Source organism: Phocoena sinus, chromosome 2, assembly GCF_008692025.1.
Source record: "Phocoena sinus isolate mPhoSin1 chromosome 2, mPhoSin1.pri, whole genome shotgun sequence".
NCBI lineage: Eukaryota > Metazoa > Chordata > Mammalia > Artiodactyla > Phocoenidae > Phocoena > Phocoena sinus.
This window is the reverse complement of record NC_045764.1, coordinates 31948714-31976182: the sequence shown is the minus strand read 5'-3', so window position 1 is coordinate 31976182 and position 27469 is coordinate 31948714. Positions and strand designations below refer to the sequence as shown.

The following is a 27469-nucleotide window of genomic DNA, read 5'->3' as shown; positions in this document are numbered from 1 at the left end:
TCGGAAGGTTGTGCTTTTCTAAGAACTTGTGCATTTCTTCCAGGTTGTCCATTTTATTGGCATAGAGTTGCTTGTAGTAATCTCTCATGATCCTTTGTATTTCTGCAGTGTCAGTTGTTACCTCTTTTTCATTTCTAACTCTATTGATTTGAGTCTTCTCCCTCTTTTTCTTGATGAGTCTGGCTAATGGTTTATCAATTTTGTTTATCTTCTCAAAGAAACAGCTTTCAGTTTTATTGATCTTTACTATTGTTTCCTTCATTTCTTTTTCATTTATTTCTGATCTGATCTTCATGATTTCTTTCTTTCTGCTAACTTTGGGTTTTTTTGTTCTTCTTCCTCTAATTGCTTTAGGTGTAAGGTTAGGCTGTTTATGTGAGATGTTTCTTGTTTCTTGAGGTAGGACTGCATTGCTATAAACTTCCCTCTTAGAACTGCTTTTGCTGCATCCCTTAGGTTTTGGGTTGTTGTGTTATCATTGTCATTTGTTTCTAGGTATTTTTTGATTTCTTCAGTGATCTCTTGGTTATTTAGTAGTGTATTGTTTAGCCTCCATGTGTTTGTATTTTCTACAGATTTTTTTCCTGTAATTGATATCTAGTCTCAGTGTTGTGGTTGGAAAAGATACTTGATACAATTTCAATTTTCTTAAATTTACAAAGGCTTCATTGGTGACCCAAGATATGATCTATCCTGCAGAATGTTCCATGAGCACTTGAGAAGAAAGTGTATTCTGTTGCTTTTGGATGGAATGTCTTATAAATATCAATTAAGTCCATCTTGTTTAATGTGTCATTTAAGGCTTGTGTTTCCTTATTTATTTTCATTTTGGGTGATCTGTCCACTGGTGAAAGTGGGGTGTTAAAGTCCCCTACTATTATCGTGTTACTGTCGATTTCTCCTTTTATGGCTGTTAGCATTAGCCTTATGTATTGAGGTTCTCCTCTGTTGGGTGCATAAATATTTACAATTGTTTTATTTTCTTCTTGGATTGATCCCTTGATCATTATGTAGTGTCCTTCTTTGTCTCCTGTAATAGTCTTTATTTTAAAGTCTATTTTGTCTGATATGAGAACTGCTACGCCTGCTTTCTTTTGATTTCCATTTGCATGGAATATCTTTTTCCATCCCCTCACTTTCAGTCTGCATGTGCCCTTGGGTCTGAAGTGGGTCTCTTGTAGACAGCATATATATGGGTCTTGTTTTTGGATCCATTCAGCCAGTCTATGTCTTTTGGTTGGAGCATTTAATTCATTTACATTTAAGGTAGTTATTGATATGTATGCTCCTATTACCATTTTCTTAATTGTTTTGAGTTTGTTTTTGTAGGTCTTTTCCTTCTCTTGTGTTTCCTGCCAAGAGAAGTTCCTTTAACATTTGTTGTAAAGCTGGTTTGGTGCTGCTGAATTCCCTTAGCTTTTGCTTGTCTGTAAAGGTTTTAATTTCTCCAACAAAACTGAATGGGGTCCTTGCTGGGTAGAGTCATCTTGGTAGTAGGTTTTTCCCTTTCATCACTTTAAATATGTCCTGCCACTCCCTTCTGGCTTGCAGAGTTTCTGCTGAAAGATCAGCTGTTAACCTTATGGGGATTCCCTTGTATGTTATTTCTTGCTTTTCCCTTGCTGCTTTTAATATTTTTTCTTTGTATTTAATTTTTGATAGTTTGATTAATATGTGTCTTGGCATGTTTCTCCTTGGATTTATCCTGTATGGGACTCTCTGCACTTCCTGGACTTGACTATCTCCTTTCCCATATTAGGGAAGTTTTCAACTATAATCTCTTCAAATATTTTCTCAGACCCTTTTTAATTCTCTTCTTCTGGGACCCCTATAATTCGAATGTTGGTGCCTTTAATGTTGTCCCAGAGGTCTCTGAGACTGTCTCAATTCTTTTCATTCTTTTTTCTTTATTCTGTTCTGTGGTAGTTATTTCCACTATTTTATTGTCCAGGTCACTTATCCGTTCTTCTGCCTCAGTTATTCTGCTATTGATTCCTTCTAGTGAATTTTTAATTTCATTTATTGTGTTGTTCATCATTGTTTGTTTGCTCTTTAGTTCTTCTAGGTCCTTGTTAAATGTTTCTTGTATTTTCTACATTCTATTTCCAAGATTTTGGATCATCTTTACTATCATTATTCTGAATTCTTTTTCAGGTAGGTTGCCTATTTTGTCTTCATTTGTTTGGTCTGGTGGGTTTTTACCTTGCTCCTTCATCTGCTGTGTATTTCTCTGTCTTCTCATTTTGCTTAACTTACTGTGTTTGGGGTCTCCTTTTCGCAGGCTGCAGGTTCGTAGTTCCCATTGCTTTTGGTGTCTGCCCCCAGTGGGTAAGTTTGGTTCAGTGGTTTGTGTAGTCTCCCTGGTGGAGGGGACTGGTTCCTGTGTTCTGGTGGATGAGGCTGGATCTTGTCTCTCTGGTGGGCAGGACTGCGTCCAGTGGTGTGTTTTGGGGTGTCTGTGAAGTTATTATGATTTTAGGCTGCCTCTCTGCTAACGGGTGGGGTTGTGTTCCTCTCTTGCTAGTTGCTTGGTATAGGGTGCCCATCACTGTAGCTTGCTGGTTGTTGAGTGGAGCTGGGTCTTAGCATTGAGATGGAGATCTCTGGGAGAGCTTTTCCTGTTTGATATTACGTGGGGCTGAGAGGTGTCTGGTGGACCAATGTCCTGAACTCAGCTCTCCCACCTCAGAGGCTCGGGCCTGACACCAGACCAGAGCACCAAGACCCTGTCAGCCACTTGGCTCAGAAGAAAAGGGAGAAAAAGAAAGAGAGAGAGAGAGAGAGAGAGAGAGAGAGAGAAAGGAAGGAAGAAAGAAAGAAAGAAGGAAAGAAAGAAAAGAAAGTTATTAAAATACAAAACAAAAAAATATTATTAAGAATAAAAAAATTAAAAAGTATTTTAAAAAAGAAAGAAGAGAGCAACCAAACCAAAAAACAAATCCACCAATGATAACAAGTGCTAAAAACTATACTAAGTAAACAAAAACAAAAAACTGGACAGACAGAACCCTAGGACAAATGGTAAAAGCAAAGCTATACAGACAAAATCACACAAAGAAGCATACACATACACACTCACAAAAAGAGAAAAAGGAAAAGATATATATTTTTCTTTTAAAATAAAGGAAGAGGGCAACCAAATCAATAAACAAATCTACCAATGATAATAAGCTGTAAATACTAAACTAAAATAAATATAAAACCAAAAACAAATTAGATGCAGAAAGCAAACCCCAAGTCTATAGTTGCTCCCAAAGTCCACCTCCTCAATTTTGGGATGATTTGTTGTCTATTCAGGTATTCCACAGATGCAGGGTGCATCAAGTTGATTGTGGAGATTTAATCCGCTGCTCCTGAGGCTGCTGGGAGAAATTTCCCTTTCTCTTCTTTGTTCGCACAGCTCCTGAGGTTCAGGTTTGGATTTGGCCCTGCCTCTGCGTGTAGGTCGTCTGAGGGCATCTTTTGGGAAGTCTGAGGTCTTCTGCCAGTGTTCAGTAGGTGTTCTATAGGAATTGTTCCACATGTAGGTATACTTTTGATGTATTTGTGGGGAGAAAGGTGATCTCCACCTCTTACTCTTCCGCCATCTTGAAGGTCCTTCTGCTGATATTATCAGTGTTGGGTGGGGATGAAGCGACAATCTGCCAAAATCTGAACCATCCTTGCCAGGTTTGGGGTTTCTGTAGAGATGTTACCTCTACCAGGTCTGACTGCCATAGCGCAGGAAAATAGTGCAGTCATTCCTCCTAGCGTAGAATGTACTTCAGAAGAGGATGTTTAAGGGGTCAGTGGCACCTCGCTGTCTCCCCGGAGGCAGCCCTACAACAGTTGCCGCAGTCAGAGCACCACCCCGAGGTGGGGTACATCAAGCCTGCCCTCAGCTCTCGGATCCCACCTCCAATATTTTTAATTCTAAAAATAACATTCAATGAATCTGAGCACCAGTTAGAAAAATTACCTGTAAATTAATTAATTAATAAAAAATGACTATGGTGTGTGGGGAGCCTGAGAGTCTGGAGAAGATGGGGTCTTGAGAGCAAATCAAAGACCTGACCAGAGACTGGCCGACTTTGTCAGCTTCTCCAGTAACTCACGTCCACACCAGGCTCTGTGGGGCACTGGCTTACTCCAGGGGCATCATCGTTCTCCCTTAGCAGACTCTGACTAGCATACAAAACCCAGGTTGTAGCCCTATGGAAACCATGAATACATACTTCTGAGCCATTTCTCTTAAACGAAACCAGAGCTAAGATCCTGAAAGACTTGTGTCCACCATTCTTGGACGTGTCTATTCAGATGTTTTGGACAGACTTCCTGTTACTATTCATTTTATAAAAGCAAAAGAATGAACTCTGAGGATGGCTTGGGAATATCTTCGTCTAATTTCCACTTTTTTTCTCTTCCAGGGACAGAAATCTTGGATAGAAAAAACCTTTTGCAAACGAGAATGTATCTTTGTAATTCCCAGCACTAAAGATCCTAACAGGTAAATTAGAAGCCATAATTAAGACATTATTCAAACTTGCACTTTTTGCCAGTTGCCAGCAACTATTCTGGTGTTTGGTGGAAAGAGAGAAGAAGTCAAGGACAGCTAGAACTTATGCCCCACGTGAGTCATTAACCAGGGAGTCACCTGCGCTATAAGTTCATCTGTCAAGATGCAGACAGCCTCGGGGAGAGGCGCTGTCCTCCACTCACTCATGTGAGTTTTCACAAGCAGATGGGCCCACACTTTCCTCTTAGACTTAGTGAGATCAAGGAGCTGAGGGCTTTAGACAGATTTCCAGGGTATCTTCTGGCCTCTTTGTTAGAGTTCCTAACGTTATAACACACTGGGAAGAGAAGGGCAAACTAAACCTGAAAGAAAGAAAAGGGAGGAAATAATAGAAAATAGAATGGGAGTTAATGAAATAGAAAATCTTAAAACGACAGAGAAAAATCAATGAAATCAAAAGCTGATTCTTGGAAAAGAGCCATAAAATTGACAAACCTTTAGCTAGATTGATGAAGAAAGAGAGAAGACTTAATTCTAAATCTAAAATCTTAATTCTAGAATCAGAAATGAAGAGACATTACTACCAATCTTACAGAAATAGAAATGAGTATACAGGAACACTATGACCTGTATATCAATGACAATAAATTAGATAACTTAGATGAAATGGACAAATTCCTAGAAAGACACAAACTGCCAAAATGATTCAAGAAGAAATACATAATCTGAAGAAACCTATAAGAAGTGAAGAGGCAGGATTAGTCATCAAAAATTACCTACAAAGAAAAGCTTAGGTCCAGAGGGCTTCACGACTGAATTTTACCAAATATTTAAAGAAGAATTGATACCAATTTTTCCCAAGCTCTGTCAAAAAATAGAAGATGAGAGAGCACTTCCCAACTCATTTTATGAGGCCAGTACTACCTTGATATTAAAACCAGACAAAGACAGCACAAGAAAGGGCAACTACAGATTAATATCTCTTGTGAATATGGATGCAGAAAACTTGAACAAATACTATCAAACCAAATCCAACAACATATAAAAAGAATTACACATCATAACAAACTGGGATTTATCCCAGGAATGCAAAGTTGTTTTCACAGCAGAAAATCAATTAATGCAATACATCACATTCGTAGAATAAAAATCAAAAATCACATGATCATCTCAACTGACACCAAGAAAGTGTTTGACAAAATCCAACACCTTTTTACGATTTTAAAAAAAAAACAGAAAACTAGGACTAGAAGAGAACTTTCTCAACCTGATAAAGGGCTTCTGTGAAAAATCCATGGCTAACATCATACTTAGTGGTGAAAGATCGGATGCTTGCCCCTAACATCAGAGACAAGACAAGGATGTTCACTCTTACCACTTCTATTAAAATTTTACTAGAGGTTCTAACCAAGGCAATTAGGTAAGAGAAAGAAATAAAAGGCACCCGTATTGGAAAGGAAGAAGTACAACTCTCTCTATCGGCAGATGACATAATCTTGTATATAGAAAATTCTAAGGAATCACTAAAAAACTATTATAACTACTAAAGAAGTTCAGCAAGTTTGCAGCATACAAAATCAATATACAAAAATCATATATATTTCTATAGGCTTGCAATGAACAATATGAAAATGAAACTAACAGAACAATTCCATACACAATAATATCAAAATGAATTAGACACTTAGGGATAAAATTAACAAAAGAATTACAAAATTTATATCTGAGGGGCTTCTCTGGTGGTCCAGTGGTTAGGACTCACTGCCATGGGCCCAGGCTCAATCAATGGTTGGAGAACTAAGATCCCACAAGCCGCGTGGCACAACCAAAAAAAAAAAACAAACATATCTGAAAACTATAAAACATTGTTGAAAGAAATTAATTACGATCTAAATAATTGGGAAAACATTCCATGTTCGTGGATTGGAAGACTTAACATAGTTAAGATGTCAATATTCCCAAAATGACCTACAGATTCAAAGCAATCTCTATCAGAATTCCAGCTAACTTCTTTCTAGAAATTGACAAACTGATTGATATGGAATTGCAATGGACACAGAATAGCCAAAATAATCTAATAAAAAAAGAACAAAGTAGGAGGACTCACTTTACCTGATTTCAAAACTTACTACAGACCTATGCTAACCAAAATAGTATGGTACTGGAGTAAGGGTAGACATACAGACCAACGGAATAGAACTGAGAGTCCAGAAAGAAACCCATTCATCTATAACCAATTGATATTTCAGCAAGGTTGCCTAAACCAATGGGGAAAGATTAGTCTCTTCATCAAATGGTGCTGAAACACCTGGACATCAAAGGAATGGATTTAAGTCCCTACCTCACATGATATATAAAAATTAACTCAAAATCTATCAAACATCAGATGTAAGAGCTAAAACTATAAAACTCTTAAACAAAAACAGAGGAGTAAATCTTCATGACTTTGGATTTGGCAAATGATTCTTTGAAATGACACCAAAAGTATGAGCAGCAAAAGCAGCAAAACAAACATACTTTCTTTTATTTATTTATTTATTTATTTTACATCTTTATTGGAGTATAATTGCTTTAAAATGGTGTGTTAGTTTCTGCTTTATAACAAAGTGAATCAATTATACATATACATATGTTCCCATATCTCTTCCCTCTTACGTCTCCCTCCCTCCCACCATCCCTATCCCACCCCTCCAGGCGGTCACAAAGCACGGAGCTGATCTCCCTGTGCTATGCGGCTGCTTCCCACTAGCTATCTACCTTACGTTTGGTAGTGTATACATGTCCATGCCTCTCTCTCGCTTTGTCACAGCTTACACTTCCCCCTCCCCATATCCTCAAGTCCATTCTCTACTAGGTCTGTGTCTTTATTCCTGTCTTACCCCTAGGTTCTTCATGACATTATTTTCCCTTAAATTCCATATATATGTGTTAGCATACGGTATTTGTCTTTCTCTTTCTGACTTACTTCACTCTGTATGACAGACTCTAGGTCTATCCACCTCATTAAAAATAGCTCAATATCGTTTCTTTGTATGGCTGAGTAATATTCCATGGTATATATGTGCCACATCTTCTTTATCCATTCATCCGATGATGGACACTTAGGTTGTTTCCATCTCCGGGCTATTGTAAATAGAGCTGCAATGAACATTTTGGTACATGACTCTTTTTGAATTATGGTTTTCTCAGGGTATATGCCCAGTAGTGGGATTGCTGGGTCATATGGTAGTTCTATTTGTAGTTTTTTAAGGAACCTCCATACTGTTCTCCAAATTGGTTGTATCAATTTACTTTCCCACCAGCAGTGCAAGAGGGTTCCCTTTTCTCCACACCCTTGCCAGCATTTATTGTTTCTAGATTTTTTGATGATGGCCATTCTGACTGGTGTGAGATGATATCTCATTGCAGTTTTGATTTGCATTTCTCCAATGATTAATGAAGTTGAGCATTCTTTCATGTGTTTGTTGGCAGTCTGTATATCTTCTTTGGAGAAATGTCTTTTTAGGTCTTCTGCCCATTTTTGGATTGGGTTGTTTGTTTTTTTGTTATTGAGCTGCATGAGCTGCTTATAAATTTTGGAGATTAATCCTCTGTCAGTTGCTTCATTTGCAAATATTTTCTCCCACTCTGAGGGTTGTCTTTTGGTCTTGTTTATGGTTTCCTTTGCTGTGCAAAAGCTCTTAAGTTTCATTAGGTCCCATTTGTTTAATTTTGTTTTTATTTCCATTTCTCTGGGAGGTGGGTCATAAAGGATCTTGCTGTGATTTATGTCATAGAGTGTTTGCCTACGTTTTCCTCTAAGAGTTTGATAGTTTCTGGCTTTACATTTACATCTTTAATCCATTTTGAGCTTATTTTTGTGTATGGTGTTAGGGAGTGATCTAATCTCATACGTTTACATGTAGCTGTCCAGTTTTCCCAGCACCACTTATTGAAGAGGCTGTGCTTTCTCCACTGTACATTCATGCCTCTTTATCAAAGATAAGGTGACCATATGTGCGTGGGTTTATCTCTGGGCTTTCTATCCTGTTCCATTGATCTATCTTTCTGTTTTTGTGCCAGTACCATACTGTCTTGATTACTGTAGCTTTGTAGTATAGTCTGAAGTCATGGAGACTGATTCCTCCAGCTCCGTTTTTCATTCTCAAGATTGCTTTGGCTATTCGGGGTCAAATTGTGATATTTTTTGTTCTAGTTCTGTGAAATATACCAGTGGTAGTTTGATAGGGATTGCATTGAATCTGTAGATTGCTTTGGGTAGTAGAGTCATTTTCACAATGTTGATTCTTCCAATCCAAGAACATGATATATCTCTCCATCCATGTGTATCATATTTAATTTCTTTCATCAGTGTCTTATAATATTCTGCATGCAGGTCTTTTGTCTCCTTAGGTAGGTTTATTCCTAGATATTTTATTCTTTTTGTTGCAATGGTAAATGGGAGTGTTTTCTTGATTTCACTTTCAGGTTTTTCATCATTAGTGTATAGGAATGCCAGAGATTTCTGTGTATTAATTTTGTATCCTGCTACTTTACCAAGTTCATTGATTAGTTCTAGTAGTTTTCTGGTAGCATCTTTAGGATTCTCTATGTATAGTATCATGTCATCTGCAAACAGTGACAGCTTTACTTCTTCTTTGCCGATTTGGATTCCTTTTATTTCCTTTTTTGATTGCCGATTGCTGTGGCTAAAACTTCCAAAACTATGTTGAATAAGAGTGGTGAGAGTGGGCAACCTTGTCTCATTCCTGATCTTAGAGGAAATGCTTTCAGTTTTTCACCACTGAGGACGATGTTGGCTGTGGGTTTGTCATATATGGCCTTTATTATGTTGAGGAAAGTTCCCTCTGTGCCTACTTTCTGCAGGGTTTTTATCATAAATGGGTGTTGAATTTTGTCAAAAGCTTTTTCTGCATCTATTGAGATGATCATATGGTTTTTCTCCTTCAATTTGTTAATATGGTTTATCACATTGATTGTTTTGCATATATTGAAGAATCCTTGCATTCCTGGAATAAACCCCACTTGATCATGGTGTATGATCCTTTTAATGTGCTATTGGATTCTGTTTGCTAGTATTTTGTTGAGGATTTTTGCATCTATGTTCATCAGTGATATTGCCCTGTAGTTTTCTTTCTTTGTGACATCCTTGTCTGGTTTAGGTATCAAGGTAATGGTGGCCTCGTAGAATGAGTTTGGGAGTGTTCCTCCCTCTGCTATATTTTGGAAGAGTTTGAGAAGGATAGGTGTTAGCTCTTCTCTAAATGTTTGATAGAATTCGCCTGTGAAGGCATCTGGTCCTGGGCTTTTGTTTGTTGGAAGATTTTTAATCACAGTTTCAATTTCAGTACTTGTGATTGGTTCATATTTTCTATTTCTTCCTGGTTCAGTCTTGGCAGGTTGTGCATTTCTAAGAATTTGTCCATTTCTTCCAGGTTGTCCATTTTATTGGCATAGAGTTGCTTGTGGTAATCTCTCATGATCCTTCGTATTTCTGCAGTGTCAGTTGTTACCTCTTTTTCATTTCTAACTCTATTGATTTGAGTCTTCTCCTTTTTTTCTTGATGAGTCTGGCTAATGGCTTATCAATTTTGTTTATCTTCTCAAAGAACCAGCTTTCAGGTTTATTGATCTTTGCTATCGTTTCCTTCATTTCTTTTTCGTTTATTTTTGATCTAATTTTTATGATTTCATTCCTTCTGCTAACTTTGGGGTATTTTTGTTCTTCTTTCTCTAATTGCTTTAGGTGCAAGGTTAGGTTGCTTATTCAAGATGTTTCCTGTTTCTTAAGGTAGTATTGTATTGCTATAAACTTCCCTCTTAGAACTGCTTTTGCTGCATCCCATAGATTTTGGGTCGTCGTGTCTCCATTGTCATTTGTTTCTAGATATTTTTTTATTTCCTCTTTGAATTCTTCAGTGATCACTTCGTTATTAAGTAGTGTATTGTTTAGCCTCCATGTGTTTGTATTTTTTACAGATCTTTTCCTGTAATTGATATCTAGTCTCATAGCATTGTGGTTGGAAAAGATACTTGAAACAATTTCAATTTTCTTAAATTTACCAAGGCTTGACTTGTGACCCAAGATATGATCTATCCTGCAGAATGTTCCATGAGCACTTGAGAAAAATGTGTATTCTGTTGTTTTTGGATGGAATGTCCTATAATTATCAATTAAGTCCATCTTGTTTAATGTATCATTTAAAGCTTGCGTTTCCTTATTTATTTTCATTTTGGATGATCTGTCCATTGGTGAAAGTGGGGTTTTCAAGTCCCCTACTATGAATGTGTTACTGTCGATTTCCCCTTTTATGGCTGTTAGTATTTGCCTTATGTATTGAGGGGCTCCTATGTTGGGTGCATAAATATTTACAATTGTTATATCTTCTTCTTGGATTGATCCCTTAATCATTATGTAGTGTCCTTCTTTGTCTCTTCTAATAGGCTTTATTTTAAAGTCTATTTTGTCTGATATGAGAATTGCTACTCCAGCTTTCTTTTGGTTTCCATTTGCATGAAATATCTTTTTCCATCCCCTTACTTTCAGTCTGTATGTGTCTCTAGGTCTGAAGTGGGTCTCTTGTAGACAGCAAATATATGGGTCTTGTTTTTGTATCCATTCAGCCAATCTGTGTCTTTTGGTGGGAGCATTTAGTCCATTTACATTTAAGGGAATTATCGATATGTATGTTCCTATTCCCATTTTCTTAATTGTTTTGGGTTCATTACTGTAGGTCCTTTCCTTCTCTTGTGTTTCTTGCCTAGGGAAGTTCCTTTAACATTTGTTGTAAAGCTGGTTTGGTGGTGCTGAACTCTCTCAGCTTTTGCTTGTCTGTAAAGGTTTTAATTTCTCCATCAAATCTGAATGAGATCCTTGCTGGGTAGAGTAATCTTGGTTGCAGGTTTTTCTCCTTCATCACTTTCAATATGTCCTGCCAGTCCCTTCTGGCTTGCAGAGTTTTTGCTGAAAGATCAGCTGTTAACCTTATGGGGATTCCCTTGTGTGTTATTTGTTGTTTTTCCCTTGCTGCTTTTAATATGTTTTCTTTGTATTTAATTTTTGACAGTTTGATTAATATGTGTCTTGGCATATTTCTCCTTGGATTTATCCTGTATGGGACTCTCTGTGCTTCCTGGACTTGATTAACTATTTCCTTTCCCATATTAGGGAAGATTTTAACTATAATCTCTTCAAATATTTTCTCAGCCCCTTTTTTTTTCTCTTCTTCTTCTGGAACCCCTATAATTTGAATGTTGGTGCATTTAATGTTGTCCCAGAGGTCTCTGAGACTGTCCTCAGTTCTTTTCATTCTTTTTTCTTTATTCTGCTCTGCAGTAGTTATTTCCACTATTTTATCTTCCAGGTCACTTATCCGTTCTTGTGCCTCAGTAATTCGGCTATTGATCCCATCTAGAGTATTTTTAATTTCATTTATTATGTTGTTCATCGTTGTTTCATCTTTAGTTCTTCTAGGTCCTTGTTAAATGTTTCTTGCATTTTGTCCATTCTATTTCCACGATTTTGGATCATCTTTACTATCATTATTCTGAATTCTTTTTCAGGTAGAATGCCTATTTCCTCTTCATTTGTTAGGTCTGGTGGGTTTTTATCTTGCTCCTTCATCTGCTGTGTGTTTTTCTGTCTTCTCATTTTGCTTAACTTACTGTGTTTGGGGTCTCCTTTTTGCAGGCTGCAGGTTCGTAGTTCCCGTTGTTTTTGGTGTCTGTCCCCAGTGGCCAAGGTTGGTTCAGTGGGTTGTGTAGGCTTCCTGGTGGAGGGAACTAGTGCCTGTGTTCTTGTGGATGAGGCTGGATCTTGCCTTTCTGGTGGGCAGGTCCACGTCTGGTGGTGTGTTTTGGGGTGTCTGTGGACTTATTATGATTTTAGGCAGCCTCTCTGCTAATGGGTGGGGTTGTGTTCCTGTCTTGCTAGTTGTTTGGCATAGGATGTCCAGCACTGTAGCTTGCTGTTCGTTGAGTGAAGCTGGTGCTGGTGTTGAGATGGAGATCTCTGGGAGATTTTCGCCATTTGATATTACGTGGAGCTGGGAGGTCTCTTGTGGACCAGTGTCCTGAAGTTGGCTCTCCCCCCTCAGAGGCACAGCACTGACTCCTGACTGCAGCACCAAGGGCCTTTCATCCAAGCGGCTCAGAATAAAAGGGAGAAATAGTAGAAAGAAAGAATTAGTAGAAGTAGAAAGAAAGAAAGGAGGGAGGGAGGGAGGGAGGAAGGAAGAAAGAAAGAAAGAAAGAAAGAAGATAAAGTAAAATAAAGTAAGATAAAATATAATAAAGTTATTAAAATTAAAAGATAATTATTAAGAAAAAAAAAAGATGGATAGAACCCTACGACAAATGGGGGAAGCAAAGCTATATAGACATAATCTCACACAGAAGCATACACATACACACTCACAAAAAGAGGAAAAGAGGAAAAAATAATAAATCTTGCTCTCAAAGTCCACCTCCTCAGTTTCGGATGATTCGTTGTCTATTCAGGTTTTCCACAGATGCAGGGTACATCAAATTGATTGTGGAGCTTTAATAATCCGCTGCTTCTGAGGCTGCTGGGAGAGATTTCCCTTTCTCTTCTTTGTTCTCACAGCTCCCAGGGCCTCAGCTTTGGATTTGGCCCCGCCTCTGCGTGTAGGTCTCTGGAGGGCGTCTGTTCTTCGCTCAGACAGGACGAGGTTAAAGGAGCCGCTGATTCGGCGGCTCTGGCTCACTCAGGCCGGGGGGGGGGGGGGGGGGGGGGGGGAGGGGCACGCAGTGCGCGTGACGTTGCACCAGCCTGAGGCGCGCCGTGCGTTCTGCCAGAGGAGTTGTCCCTGGATCCCAGGACCCTGGCAGTGGCGGGCTGCACGGGCTGCACAGGCTCCCCGGAAGCAGGGTGTGGATAGTGGCCTGTGCTCACACACAGGATTCTTGGTAGCGGCAGCAGCAGCCTTAGCGTCTCATCCCTGTCTCTGCGGTCCGCGGTTTTAGCTGCGGCTCGCGCCTGTCTCTGGAGCTCCTTTAAGCAGCGCTCTTAATCCCCTCTCCTCGCGCACCAGGAAACAAAGAGGGAAGAAAAAGTCTCTTGCCTCTTCGGCAGGTCCAGACTTTTCCCCGGACTCCCTCCCGGCTAGCCGTGGCGCACTAGCCCCCTGCAGGCTGTGTTCACGCCGCCAACCCCAGTCCTCTCCCGGCGCTCCGACCGAATCCCGAGCCTCAACTCCCAGCCCCGCCCGCCCCGGCGGATGAGCGGACAAGCCTCTCCGGCTGGTGAGTGCTGGTCGGCACCGCTTCTGTGTGCGGGAATCTCTCCGCTTTGCCCTCCGCACCCCTGTTACTGCGCTCTCCTCCGCGGCATCGAAGCTTTCCCCCTCCGCCACCCGCAGTCTCCGCCCGCGAAGGGGCTTCCTAGTGTGTGGAAAGCTTTCCTCCTTCTCGGCTCCCTCCCACTGGTGCAGGTCCCGTCCCTATCCTTTTGTCTCTGTTTATTCTGGGTTTTTTTGCCCTACCCAGGTACGTGGGGGGTTTCTTACCTTTTGGGAGCTCTGAGGTCTTCTGCCAGCGTTCAGTAGGTGTTCTGTAGGAGTTGTTCCACGTGTAGATGTATTTCTGGTGTATCTGTGGGGAGGAAGGTGATCTCCGCGTCTTACCCTGCCGCCATCTTCCCGGAAGCCCCCCTGTTCTGAATAACTAGGCTTTAAAATGCTTAGGCTCTGGATTCTACCTCAGCCAGTTTCTGACTAAAACTGAAGTAAATACACTTTCAGTGTTACTTGTGTAGAGAAATGTTTTACATTTCTCTAGCAACAGAATAATTCAATAATATTGAAAAATCATTGCAGGTCAACTCTGCATGGGGGAGCGTGATTGTCCTTTGTCACAGAATATTCAGTGATTGATGGCCATAGTCATGTTGTCAGGACACCAAAAAGACTAAAAATGTGTTCAGTAGGGAAGGGCAACCATCCAATGTGTTTCGAATAGTCTGGTATTTATACTTTTCTGGTATGGAAATACATATGCATTGATTATCTGGAAAAGGACATCGTAAGGGGCATTTCTGTCTCCAGTAAAGCTGGATAAGGAAGGTGTTAGTCTGCTTCTGTTCAGGTTAACTCATCTTAAGGAGGAAAATGTTACAGAAAGACTGAGCTTTGCCTTTGTTTTCAGGTGTTGCTGTGGCCAGCTCACCAACCAGCATATCCCCCCTCTGCCGAGTGTAACAGCCAGCAAAAATGGAGAGGAGAACAAGCAGGTGGAGACTCAGCCCGAAAAATGGTCTGTTGGCAAACACACCCAGAGCTACCCAACAGATTCCTACGGGATTCTCGAATTCCAGGGTGGCGGATACTCCAATAAAGCCATGGTAAGAGGGGCCTTGGGAAGGGATGCCACTGAGCCGCAGCTTCCATCAGAGGCCCAGCCTCCCAGCCTCCCAGACTGTAGACACCTGAGTCTTCTTTCAGGGGTGTGACTCTATCTTCCTAGAGTTTTCAATGCAAAGACAGGAAATATATCCACACACTCAAGTTTTTAGCCATGAGATTTGGAAACTGGGCACTGTGATAAAGAGCACGCAGAATCCTTTAAATCTGTACCAAGATTGTGAATTCATACAACACAGTCCAGCCCCACTCTACAAAGATACCACACCATCTCCAGTGATGAGAGACGAATTATGTTATTTGTTCTTTAGGGTTGTTTGGGGCTTTGTTTTGTTTTTTCTCACAGTGGACATTTACCACCCCCCTTACATGGGTTAGGAGTTTCTGGAAATATTTCCCTCTGAAGTCCACACACAGCCTCTCTGGGCTTGCATTGAGCTGGCCCAAGAAGACGGAGGCCTTTCACATTTGCATGTAAACAGGGAATGCCCTCTGCCTTTCTGATGAGCCCTGCCAAGAGGGGAGGCGTCAGCACTGTGATCCCTTTCAGCTCATTCTGAATAATGCTCTCACGTGCCCAGTGAGACCATTTTTGCAATTTCATTCTATTTCACCGGCCCAACATCATTGTTCAAATAAAATTCAGTTGTGTTCCAAAGACTACAACATAAGGTCTTCTGGAAGGGCACCCTGCCTACTGGCCTGGACACAAAGAGGCTGTTCACAGGGGCCAAGGCATCTGCTCATTAACCTCTTCTTCACCTTGAGGGGAAGGTCCAGCCCCGAGGTTGTCCATTGATCCCCATTCCCAGCACCCACTCCCTCCTCATCGTCCTGGCCAACCTCTGGAGCCACAATGTAGCTGAGCCAGCTATGGAATTTTTTAAAAAAAATTTTTATTGGAATATAGTTGATTTACAGTGTTGTGTTAGTTTCTGCTGTACAGAAAAGTGAATCAGTTATACATAGACATATATCCACTCTTTTTTAGATTCTTTTCCCATATAGTCATTAGAGTGTTGAGTAGAGTTCCCTGTGCTATACAGTAGCTTCTTATTATCAGTAGTTATCTATTTTTTATATAGTAGTGTGTGTATGTAAATCCCAATCTTCCAATTTATCCCTCCCTCGCCTTTCCCCCCATGGTAGCTATAAGTTTATTTTCTACACCTGTGACTCTATTTCTGTAAATAAGTTCATTGGTACCATTTTTTTTTAGATTCCACATATAAGTGATGTCATATGATATTTGTCCTTCTCTGTCTGACTTATTTCACACAGTATGACAATTTCTAGGTCCATCCATGTTGCTGCAAATGGCATTTTTTCATTCTTTTTTATGGCTGAGTAATATTCCATGTATGTATATGCATGTGTGTGTGTGTGTGTGTGTGTGTGTTTACCACATCTTCTTTATCCATTCATCTGTTCACAGCAGACAGGTTGTTTCCATGTCTTGGCTACTGTAAATAGTGCTGCAGTGAACTTTGGGGTGCATGTATCTTTCCAGCTTTGGAATTGATGCCTTCAAGATTAGGGTTGCCATTGGATAAGGTGAACAATATTTATTCTATTTTGGAACATGTTTGACTTTTTTTTTTTTTCATGTTTGACTTTTGATTACATCTAAAGTGTATATAATTTCAGGTAATTCTGAACTGTGATTTACCTGTGATTTACATAGCCCAACAATGACTAATTGTTAAGAAGCTTTACCTAAAAGTACATAAATTCATAAGTTGCTCTAAATGTTTTGTAAACCTGGCAGGTATATTTCCTAGAAGTTTCAAAAGAGCAAAAAGTATCCAGAGATAAAATCAAACAGGAGTAATTTCTGTGTTCCTAAGAATGCTAGACACATTGAAGAAGTGTTTCAAACTTTGTTTAGAACTATAAATGGTCTTTGCTTTCAAATTGTAAAATGTGTTTCCTTTAAACTCCAGTTTTATTTTCTACAAATTTGTTTCTACAAATTTCCTACAAATTTGTTAATTTGGAGACATTTGCACATATATGCATGTGTGTGACTACACATAATTTTTGATGAACTCATTAAATAACTAAAATAAATCTTTGCTAATATTACTATATTTCATTATTGGAAATTTTCAGGATTCCTTATACTCTCAGTATTAACTATTGTCATTATAGAAGTTCTGATGCCATGAAAATTAGCTGGGAACTTTGATAAAATAAATCATCCTAAGGCAATGAAAAAAAAAAGGATTAAGGTTGCTAGGTAAAACACAAGATCCCCAGATATATTTGAATTTCAGATAAATAACGGATGAATTTTTAGTATAAATGCGTCCCAAATATTGCAGGAGCCATAATTATACTAAAACATTTTTCATTGTTCATATAAAGTTCAAGTTTACTTGAATTTTTTTTATTTGCTATATCTGGGAACCCTCCAGAGTTCCCTTCCATCGTTTGGCCACAGACTCCCACAGAGGGCTCCAGAACCCCATGGGAGAGAAAGCCAGGAGGCTGTTGCTTGGACAGGAACAGTAGCCTTGTTCCCCATGGCACAAGAGTCAAATCGAAGAACGAGTGTTGAGGGTCACACCCTCTTTTGCAGTATATCCGGGTCTCCTATGACACGAAGCCAGACTCACTGCTTCATCTCATGGTGAGAGACTGGCAGCTGGAACTCCCCAAGCTCTTAATATCCGTGCACGGAGGCCTCCAGAACTTTGAGATGCAGCCCAAGCTGAAGCAGGTCTTTGGGAAAGGTCTGATCAAGGCTGCTGTGACCACTGGGGCCTGGATCTTCACTGGGGGCATCAGCACAGGTAAGTGCAGGCTGTATCCCTTGCTGCAAATGTACAAACCCAGAGCTCATCATGGTTCCCAAAGAGCTTTTGGATAATTATGATTAAAAAACAGAAGATACTGCATTCTGATAATATTTATGGCAGAATGAAATCTTTATTCGGTAGCTCGTTTTTTATTTCGGTATGATCATGATAATGGTCAACATTTCTGGCACCTACTATGTGTCATTCCTTGAAGTGAGCCCTGTACAAGCCTCATTTTCACTGAGGCCCCTGACAATCCTTTCCCGATCACATGAGGGAAGACACCAAGGCCCAGAGAGGTTGAGGAACATGGCAGGCCATCTGACTCTCAACTTAAGCTGAACGCAGCCAAGGCCTGCCAAAGAGACCCCTCGTACTTCCATCCTTAGGTCTTGGAAACTTGTAAAGACAATTCCTGCACAGTTGCTTTGGTTTTGGTTTTTGTTTTCCCTTTTCTAGGAGCTAATGCAGGATGACTAGCTATTATGAGCTCAGACTTTCAGTGTCTTAACCCTGTTCTGTAGGAAATGGAGTGGTTCAGAGCTGGGGTCCCTGAAGTTCATGAATAGTGGTTTGATGGGAGGTAAGGGGCCTACAGATACGACTTACGGCCTCTCACAGGTGTCATCAGCCACGTGGGGGATGCCTTGAAAGACCACTCCTCCAAGTCCAGAGGCCGGGTTTGTGCTATAGGAATTGCTCCCTGGGGCATCGTGGAGAATAAAGAAGATCTGGTTGGAAGGGATGTAAGTATTTTCTCCCCGGAAATGCGCAATTTTCAAAAATCAAAGTCTTTGTTTTAATATCATTGTAGATTTCACCTGCAGGTGTAGGAGATAATAAAGCAAGGTCCCATATAGCCTTTATCCTTTCCCCAAAAGTAAGCACTTGCAAAACTATCATACAAGATCGAAACCAGGATAATTGATATCAATCTAGTCAAGACGCAGAACATTTACTAGGAGCCCTCATGTTGCCCTTTTCATTCATTCGTTTTTTTATTGAAGTATAGTTGATTTACAATGTTGTGTTAATTTCTGTTGCATATATATACACACATATACATTGTATATGTGTGTGTGTGTGTGTATATATATATATATATATACACACACATTGTTTTTTTTCATATTCTTTTCCATTATGGTTTATCATAGGACACTGAATATACTTCCCTGTGCTATACCGTAAGACCTTGTTGTTTCATGTTGCCCTTCAATATCCATACCCAATTCCCTCCTGCTTCCACTCCTGCCTTAACCCCAGGAGCCACTCATCTGCCCTTCATCCTACAGTTGTATCATTTCAAGAATGTTATGTAAATGGGGTCGTACAGTATGTAACCTTTGAGGGCTGGCTTTTTACTTGCCACTTAATTCTCTGGAGATCCATCCAAATGGTTGCATGTATCAGTAGTTTACTCCTTTTTATTGTTGAGTGGGGTCCCACCATATGGATGTACCATTTATCTGTTGAAGCCTATCTGGGTTTTTTCCAGTTTGGCTACTGCAAATGAAGCTGCCATAAGCTTTTGTGTACAGGATTTTGTATTAAGGTAAGTTTTCCTCTCTCTGCAATAAGTGCCCGGGAGTGTACTTGCTGGTTCATCATGATCTGTTGGGTTGTCATGATCTAAAATAATTTTTTCTAATTTGATATAAAAATTTACAGAAAAAATCCTTCAGTAGAGAGGCTAGGGAAGCGAGAGTAGGTTGAAGCACACAGTTAGGTGAAGCTGTCGCTCCACATCCGTATATTCTTGCTTCCCCTGTCTTACTGTCCAAGTTTTGCAGCTCTGACTTGTCTTGTGCATTTCGTCAGGTGGCACGGGTGTACCAGACTATGTCCAACCCCCTGAGTAAGCTGTCTGTGCTCAACAACTCGCACACGCACTTCATCCTGGCTGACAATGGCACCCTGGGCAAGTATGGTGCCGAGGTGATGCTGAGAAGGCAGCTGGAGAAGCACATCTCTCTGCAGAAGATCAACACAAGTAAGTTCTGGCCACGGCCACTGGGCTGCCGCTGCTGCCCTGAAAACCAGGCTGGAAGAGAGAGCACCCGAGGGTATTTAGAGCCTTCACCTTGACTCTTCTGTGACCATCAGGAGATGACTTAGCAAGACCCTTACCCTTAGCCACCTACCAAATCACTGAGCTGTGCTGTGATGCTTTGTCTCAAGTTCACGAGGAGGGTGGACCTGAGAAACAGCCCCACAGCCGTTTTCACGGTGGTGGCATCTCCCGCCACGTTGCCAGTGGTTTTCATTCCTTATAATGATTATAGTTAGTTTTTTAAATTTTATTGGAGTATAGCTGATTTATAATGAATGCTGTGTTAATTTCTTCTGTACAGCAAAGTGACTGAGTTATACATATATATATTCTTTTTCACATTCTTTCCATTATGTTTTATTCCAGGATATCGAATATAGTTCCCTGTGCTATACTATAGGACCTTGTTGTTTATCCATCCTATTGATAATGGTTTGCCTCTGCTAATCCCAAACTTTTTAAATGTCTGAACAGGAAACACATTTGTCACTCAAAGGCTTGGTATGATTCCTTCTATCAACTACATGCTCTGAGTTCATTAAATTAAATATCTCAGTAGCTCTGGGTCTCTCACCAGAGATGGGCCAGGTGGGGAGGCCTCTGGAGAGGCCTGCAGGAGCTGGCTGCTCCCAACAGGGCGCCCCCTCCATGCTGGTCCAGGAGGATGCTGAGGTCAAGCTGGAGAGAAAGGAATGGACTTCAGTTAGATGAAACGATCATAACAACTGGTTAGAATTAAAATAACTTGGTGTCACCTCTTGGGGCCCTGAGTTCATAACTCAGTGATTCTTACTGTCAAGCAATTGCTGAATGGTCTTAAAGAGTATTTTGTTGTAACCATTATTGGTAAGATTGCGAAAGACAGTCTAGGCCTGGGAAATGGTCATTTTAAAGCATAATTAAAGGGTCTGTGAGACTGCCACGTGGTTAGAATGACGGTCTGCCATGAGAAGTGGTGGGTTTCTGGGTATCAGCTCCCTGGCTGATGGTTCACACGTTTTCGCTGTCTTGGCTGTGTGCGCGTTTACACCGACCAGCCTCCCCTGGCCGTGTGACCTGTGGGCTTCCCTTTGTCATCCTTTGCCTAGGGTTCTGAGTGGGGCAGGGACAGCAAAGGGGTGCTCAGTTGTCACCTCCCACGGCACGGAGTTTCAGGGGTCCATCCTAAACCACGAAGAACCAGTTCTCCTCTGTTTCTAGAAAAGAAGGTGATTTGGCCACTGGAGTCCCGAAGATCTCAAATGTCAAGCCTTGCTGGGGTTGGAAATCTCAAGGGCAGGGTCCATGTCATCTTGGTCTGTTTCTCCAGCATCCCTTGGCCAGGCGCCTGCCTGGCACAAAGCAGACCGTCAACGCATAGCTGCTGAAATGAACCTGAGATTATTCTGGTAGGAGATGGCAGAGTTGTTCAAAATATTTAAGAGCTCCTGACTGTAGAAATGCATCGTGGAAGCAAACCGGAAACTCTGAATTTCCCCACTTGAAGTTCTTAGACCTTCTCCTAACTGTGCTGGCAGATTTTATCCAAAGGCCTTCAGAATTGTGAGACCAAGGACACATCTCCTATTCACCATCTATTAATGTTGATCAAATAACTCCCATCACAACTAACGGACACCTGGTGAAACATGCTCAGAATATAATCTGTTTTAGCCAGTTTGGGGTAAAATTGTGAAGTAGGCAAATTTGTCTTGATGCCAAAATATTGGCTCTCTGTACACCAATCCCGAAATGAGGTATGCAAAGAGAGTTTTGGAGGAGAATTGAAAGAGTAGCTTTATTCTTTGCCAGGCAAAGAGGAAACCCAGCAGGCTAGTGCCTCAAGAACTGTGCCCCCTTCCTGGGGAATAGGGAGAGGTTTTATAGCCCAGGGCTTGTGGTCGGGGGTGGGTGATAAGGCTCAAAGTAATGAAGGTCTTGCATTTCTTTTCTTCTGAAAATTTACAGCCAAAGGGGTTGTCAGGCAGCTCAGTAACCAGGTCTGGTGTCCCTGAAGTTATTGGCCCATGATCTTCTTTCTGAAATGAAGAGTGCTACAAGTGAGTGTAGGGGGAGAAGAAATGCCAAGTGCAGAGTGCAATTCACATGGAGTCAGAGAGTAATTAGTTTTATGAAGGATAAGTCTAGCTACAAGTGTTGGTTAGTAGTAACAGCTAAAAACATAACCAAGATCACTTAACTCTTTCAGGCCTGTTTATGCTGTTTCCCCAGCCTGTTCATTGTTTCTTTGTTTTCCTTTTCTATCAGAAAAGTCTTATTTCTATGTTTGCTGCAACAGCCTCTGCTGCTCCTTCGCTCCCACTATCTCCCGCTGCCCTGGAATCCTGGGTTCTTGGGATGCTTTTGCCACCTCCTCCTTCCCAGAGCCCTCCCTTCGGGTTCTGCCACCAAAAGTCAGCTTGTCCTACCGTGTTCCCAAAGAGTCCTGTCATCTCACAGAGACAGAGGGAGGACTCTGGGTACAAGGTATTAACTGGTGGGCTAATGATGGTCTACAGATTTGCCCTCCTGGATAACTCACTGCCTATTCCAGCCCCTGGAGGCTGAATCAACACCTACTAAGGCACTGCATATTTACACACCACTTGAGGTTGACAAGGACCTTGATAGCTGAACAGTTTCTTATACTTTATATCTATTGCTCTTTTAGGAGGTAGAGGAGGCCCTGTGGTGATTCACCTTTTACGGATGGTTCCCTGCTCTTCAGGGTGGCCTGGTGATTGGCCCCATGTCATAAGGCTAATACATGTGAGGCCAGGCATTGAACGGAGTTCTCCTATCGCTGGTGCAGACACCTTTCGCTGTGTCATTCTTGAAGGGACAGCCATCCAGGGTGGGAACTTCACCTGGGGCAAGGCAGCAGGGAGGTATTCTTTTAGCAAGAAGAGCCTCCCGTGTTTCTCACATCTCACCTTGAAGTAGTCCGTAAGCCAGTTGAGTGATACATGGAGTTGAACCACATGTTTTGGAAAGTTTGTAATTTAAAGGCTCTGCTTCTTCCAGTAAGGCTATAATATGGGGTTTGAATAAAAGAATGTAAACAGTCATCACATCCTGAGTTCCTTCAAGTCTCCTGGTGAACACTAACTTCATATAAGCATACTTCCAGGCCTAAAGGTTTTCCTCTTCACCATGTTTCAGGATTTAGAGTGAGTGCTCTTGAGACAGGCTGGGACCTGGGACCCTTTGCTGCAGTGCTGCAATGCTTGCACATGGACACACCTCTCCAGGAGCAACAAAATACTAAGAAACTGTATGGGACTGAAAATAACTGCTTTCATGCGGGCAGTTGGGGCAAATTCTGGACCTAAAAGATACAAAGAGACCAAAAAAGCCAACGGCCACTTTTGAAGAGCCTGGGGCAAAAACAGGGGGTCGGGAGCAAAAGCAGGGTACTGTGCATGCCCCCTGCACACAACACCACCTAAGGGGTGGGCAAAACACCTAAACCATCCCTCCGGCCTGACCCATGGACACACCCCTACCCTCACCCCATATAAGGAACAAGCTTGCCCCCCCTCGGGGAGCAAGCAAGCAAGGGAACCTGTTGTTTGTTCTCGCTCCCGCCACCCCCGCTGCAGCAGGGGCCCCAATAAAGCCTTGCCTGAATTTCTTGTCTGGCTTCTGGTCAATTTCTATTGATTGGGGAAGGCCAAGAACCCTGGTCGGTAACACTCGGATGGGGCCATGACCGTGGTCTGAATGTGGGTGTGGCGTGTGTTGCAGGACTGGGGCAGGGTGTGCCCGTCGTGGGCCTCGTGGTGGAAGGGGGCCCGAACGTGGTTTCCATGGTCCTGGAGTATCTCCGAGAAGAGCCTCCGGTCCCCGTGGTGGTCTGCGACGGCAGTGGCCGGGCCTCGGACATCCTGTCTTTTGCACACAAGTACTCTGAAGAAGGAGGGTAAGATTTCTGATATGTTACAAAGGGTGGGGTTTTGAATGCCTTCTTGTTAGGCCCGGAGGAAATCATGATCCATTTAGCTGTTCCAAAAATGTAAAAGAAGGAAGACTTACTAGTCCTCCTCTCCCACTTCCCAAGGTCAGCAAGTGAGGGAGCTCTGAGGAGCATGGTGTTTCTTACGGATTCTTTCTCAGGAGGGAAAATGCTCTCTCCCAACTGCATTTTCCCTTTTAAGTTTTTCAACAAGCCTGGAATTTAGGACAAGTGTGAACACAGTTTTTGACTATAGTCCTTTTGGGTCTGCTATCCTGGGATATCCTCCAATGATAAAGTTTCAAATCAAAGGTACCAGACGGGCATAGAGATGTCTGATTTATTCACATACAGATTTCACCTGTGTTGTTTTCTTCTCTTTCCCGTTTCCTTCAAACAGGATAATCAATGACTCCCTCAGAGACCAGCTTCTAGTTACCATTCAGAAAACATTTAATTACAACAAGACACAATCGCATCAGCTCTTTGCGATGATCATGGAGTGCATGAAAAAGAAAGAACTTGTAAGTGTCTTGAGTTGACTTCCCAAGTGCTCCACAGAGAGAATTATGTTTCCTTTCTAATTCTGCCCATGTGTGCAGGATGGAGTAGTTCCTATTTCCATTCACCCTTTTCCAAGAGGCATTTTACAGATCCTGACCCAACTGGTGGTTCTGTCCATGTGCGGGAAGCAGGCTAAGCATAGGCAGATTCTCTTCGGAAGAGGGACACGGGTGCTTCCGATCTTGTAAATGTCAGGGCACTTCAGGCCACATCCCACAATTCTGAGGCTCATGATATCAATCAGATTCAAAGCATCAAGGAGTGACATATACCATGCTTTCAGGTGTACTTACAAAATTCTACCAAATACACTCATTTTCTCCCACTCTTTGCATCCTTAATTATGCTTATAAGGAAGAGGCACTCGTTGCACAGAAAGACAGCCTCTTCGAAATTCTAAATCTACACGTTTCCTACAGATATATCAAATCTGAGTAGAGATGACTTTATCATCTTCAATAGCCATTTAGAGATTGACACGTACATCCTGCATGAGCTCCCTCAGCTCCAGATGGGGTAAAGAATAAAATAAGATCCAGGCAAGGATTCAAAATCAGGACGAGCAATGCTGTTCTTTCTGAATCAGAAGCACCTGGTGTAAAATCACGTCGCTCTCGGGATTGCTGCATTAGCGTCAGACTCTGTGGTCCTTTTTATTTAGTTAGTTATTCATTTATTTTAACATCTTTATTGGAGTATAATTGCTTTAGTGTTGTGTTTCTGCTGTATAACAAAGTGAATCAGCTCTATGTATACACATATCCCCATATCCCCTCCCTCTTGCGTCTCCCTCCCACCTTCCCTATCCCACCCCTCTCGGTGATCACAAAGAACGGAGCTGATCTCCCTGTGCTATGCGGCTGCTGCCCACTAGCTGTCTATTTTACATTTGGTAGTGTATATATGTCAATGCTCCTGTCTCACTTCGTCCCAGCTAATCCTTGCCCCTCCCCATGTCCTCAAGTCCATTCTCTATGTCTGTGTCTTTATTCCTGTCCTGCCCCTAGGTTCATCAGAACCATTATTTTTTAGATTCCATATATATGTGTTAGCATATGGTATTTGTTTTTCTCTTTCTGACTTACCTCACTCTGTATGACAGACTGTCGGTCCATCCACCTCACTACAAATAACTCAATTTCATTTCTTTTTATGGCTGAGTAATATTCCATTGTATACATGTGCCACATCTTCTTTATCCATTCATCTGTCATGCCACATCTTGTTTGTGGTCCTTTTTAAGCAACTCCCCAATTCTCCCTCTTGTTTTCCACTTTGCTTTACTCAGTGTTTTCACGATTAATCTGTTTGCAGGTCACTGTGTTTAGAATGGGTTCCGAGGGTCAGCAAGACATCGAAATGGCAATTTTAACCGCCCTGCTGAAAGGTGAGCTCTCAGGAAACAGCCACTCCTGTCCTTTCATGCTGGCCTCCCCGGAGCTCTGCTTGTGGCTGGGAAACCCCTCCCCCCTCCTCCCACCAGGAACTGTGTCTGCTGGGGATGGAACCCCGAGCCCGCCAGGCTGCCTAGAAATTATCTCAGGATAAAGCCGTGGTAAAACGATCGGGCCCGAAATGGGTTTCTTGGGAGGGGGACTTTTCTTGGTGGGCCAATGGACCATGATGGGCTGAAGTCAAGAACCAGTTTCTTTCTGTAACTAGCTCATTACAGGTTTGAACTCACAGAGGGTAAGCGTGAAATTATTTTTCATTTGCGATCCCTGCATCTCGCAGTGCTCTGTCCAGTTTCCCCGGCCCACTCCTAACGACAGCTGCCACCTGGCTGCTCATGGGGTCACCTCTCTGCTCCACTGGGAAGGGGAGGGGGCTGGAGGAAAGGGGCGGGGGTCACCATCAGGCTGGCTGCTTGGTAGTGCTGAGCTGTTCCTCGGCTTTGGGGCCTGAGTGATCCCTCAGGGGCCAGAGAAAAGGCAGCCGTGCTTATTTCCAGGCTGATGCTGAGCCAGCCTGGGGAAGCCTGTGTTCCCCACCCAGCCCCTGTCACCCCCAGGCGACCCAGGCATGGAGTGAGTAGTGCCCCATCTCTTGCCTTCCAGGCACAAACGCATCAGCTCGGGACCAGCTGAGCTTGGCGCTGGCTTGGAACCGCGTGGACATAGCTCGGAGCCAGATCTTTGTCTTTGGGCCCCGCTGGCCGGTGAAACTAAGTGTTTTTCAATTCATACCATTTGTCATGACTTTGTACAGAGGATGCATTAATATGTTCTCCCTTGTGTCGTGGATCTCAGGAAATTATCTGGGCTTTCTGATGACCCGATGTCTAATCTTTAGGATTATTAGGAAATGTTGTTTCATTTCAAAGAACCAGCAAGAAGAGCTCCTAGCACTAACTTCAGATTCAGACCAGTGCTCTTGAAGAAAGAGCACTAAATATTTTATCATTGCTGGTGAACATGGGTTTTTACCCTTTTAAAGAAAAAGAAGAAAGAAAATAGCTCATTAAAATGAAATACAATGATTGCATTGAAAGCATTAATTTTTCAAATTATGTTCCGTGAAACCCACACTCTGTGAGTGTGACCTTTGTGTATAGCCTTTGGGATGTGGTGTGTGTGTGTGTGGTTTGGTGTATTGTGTGTGTGTATCTGTGTGTAGCACATGTGTAGGTTGTTCAATGTGTGTGTGGATGTGTGGTGTGTGATTGTGCTATGGTTTACCATGCATGTGGTGTATGTCCGTGGGATCTGTGTGTGTGTGTGGTTGTACGTGGGTGTGGTGTGGTGTGTGTGGGGTGATGAGCAGCTTTTAGCCTCTCACTCCTTCAATCAAAGCAGCTTCTTTACAGACTTGTGGTTGCCAGGGGGAGGGGTGTGGGGGAGGGATGGATTGGGAGGTTGGGATTAGCAGATGCAAACTATTATATATAGAATGGATGGACAGCAAGGTCCTACTGTATAGCAAGGGGAACTATATTCAATATCCTGGGGTAAACCATAATGGAAAAGAATATGAAAAAGTGTATATATATATATATATATATATATATATATATGTTTATAACTGTATAGCAGAAATTAACATTGTAAGTCAACTATACTTCAATTTTTAAAAATTAATTTTTTTAAAAAAGCAGCTTCTTTGATGGGTTTTGTAGATTGGGACTCAGGGTAAATTTTTGTTTGCAAAACAGGCTCTGCTGCTTCAAAAGGAGTTTGGAATATCTAGAGGGTTCATGTCGGACTTTAAAAACCATATTTCTCAAAACCGGCCTGGTATATCCCT

At 41.8% G+C, this 27469-nt stretch overlaps 1 protein-coding gene across 1 annotated transcript in view; it reads left to right on the top strand.

Moving 5' to 3' along the window:
- Positions 1-27469, top strand: part of TRPM1 (transient receptor potential cation channel subfamily M member 1) — a 116942-nt gene that overhangs the window by 30983 nt on the left and 58490 nt on the right. The window contains exons 4-12 of the mRNA XM_032621675.1: positions 4407-4486; positions 14660-14855; positions 17456-17669; positions 18297-18421; positions 19497-19668; positions 23455-23629; positions 24063-24186; positions 25541-25613; positions 26284-26384. Of these exons, the coding sequence (XP_032477566.1) occupies positions 4407-4486; positions 14660-14855; positions 17456-17669; positions 18297-18421; positions 19497-19668; positions 23455-23629; positions 24063-24186; positions 25541-25613; positions 26284-26384 (1260 nt within the window). The remainder of the gene's footprint in view (positions 1-4406; positions 4487-14659; positions 14856-17455; positions 17670-18296; positions 18422-19496; positions 19669-23454; positions 23630-24062; positions 24187-25540; positions 25614-26283; positions 26385-27469) is intronic.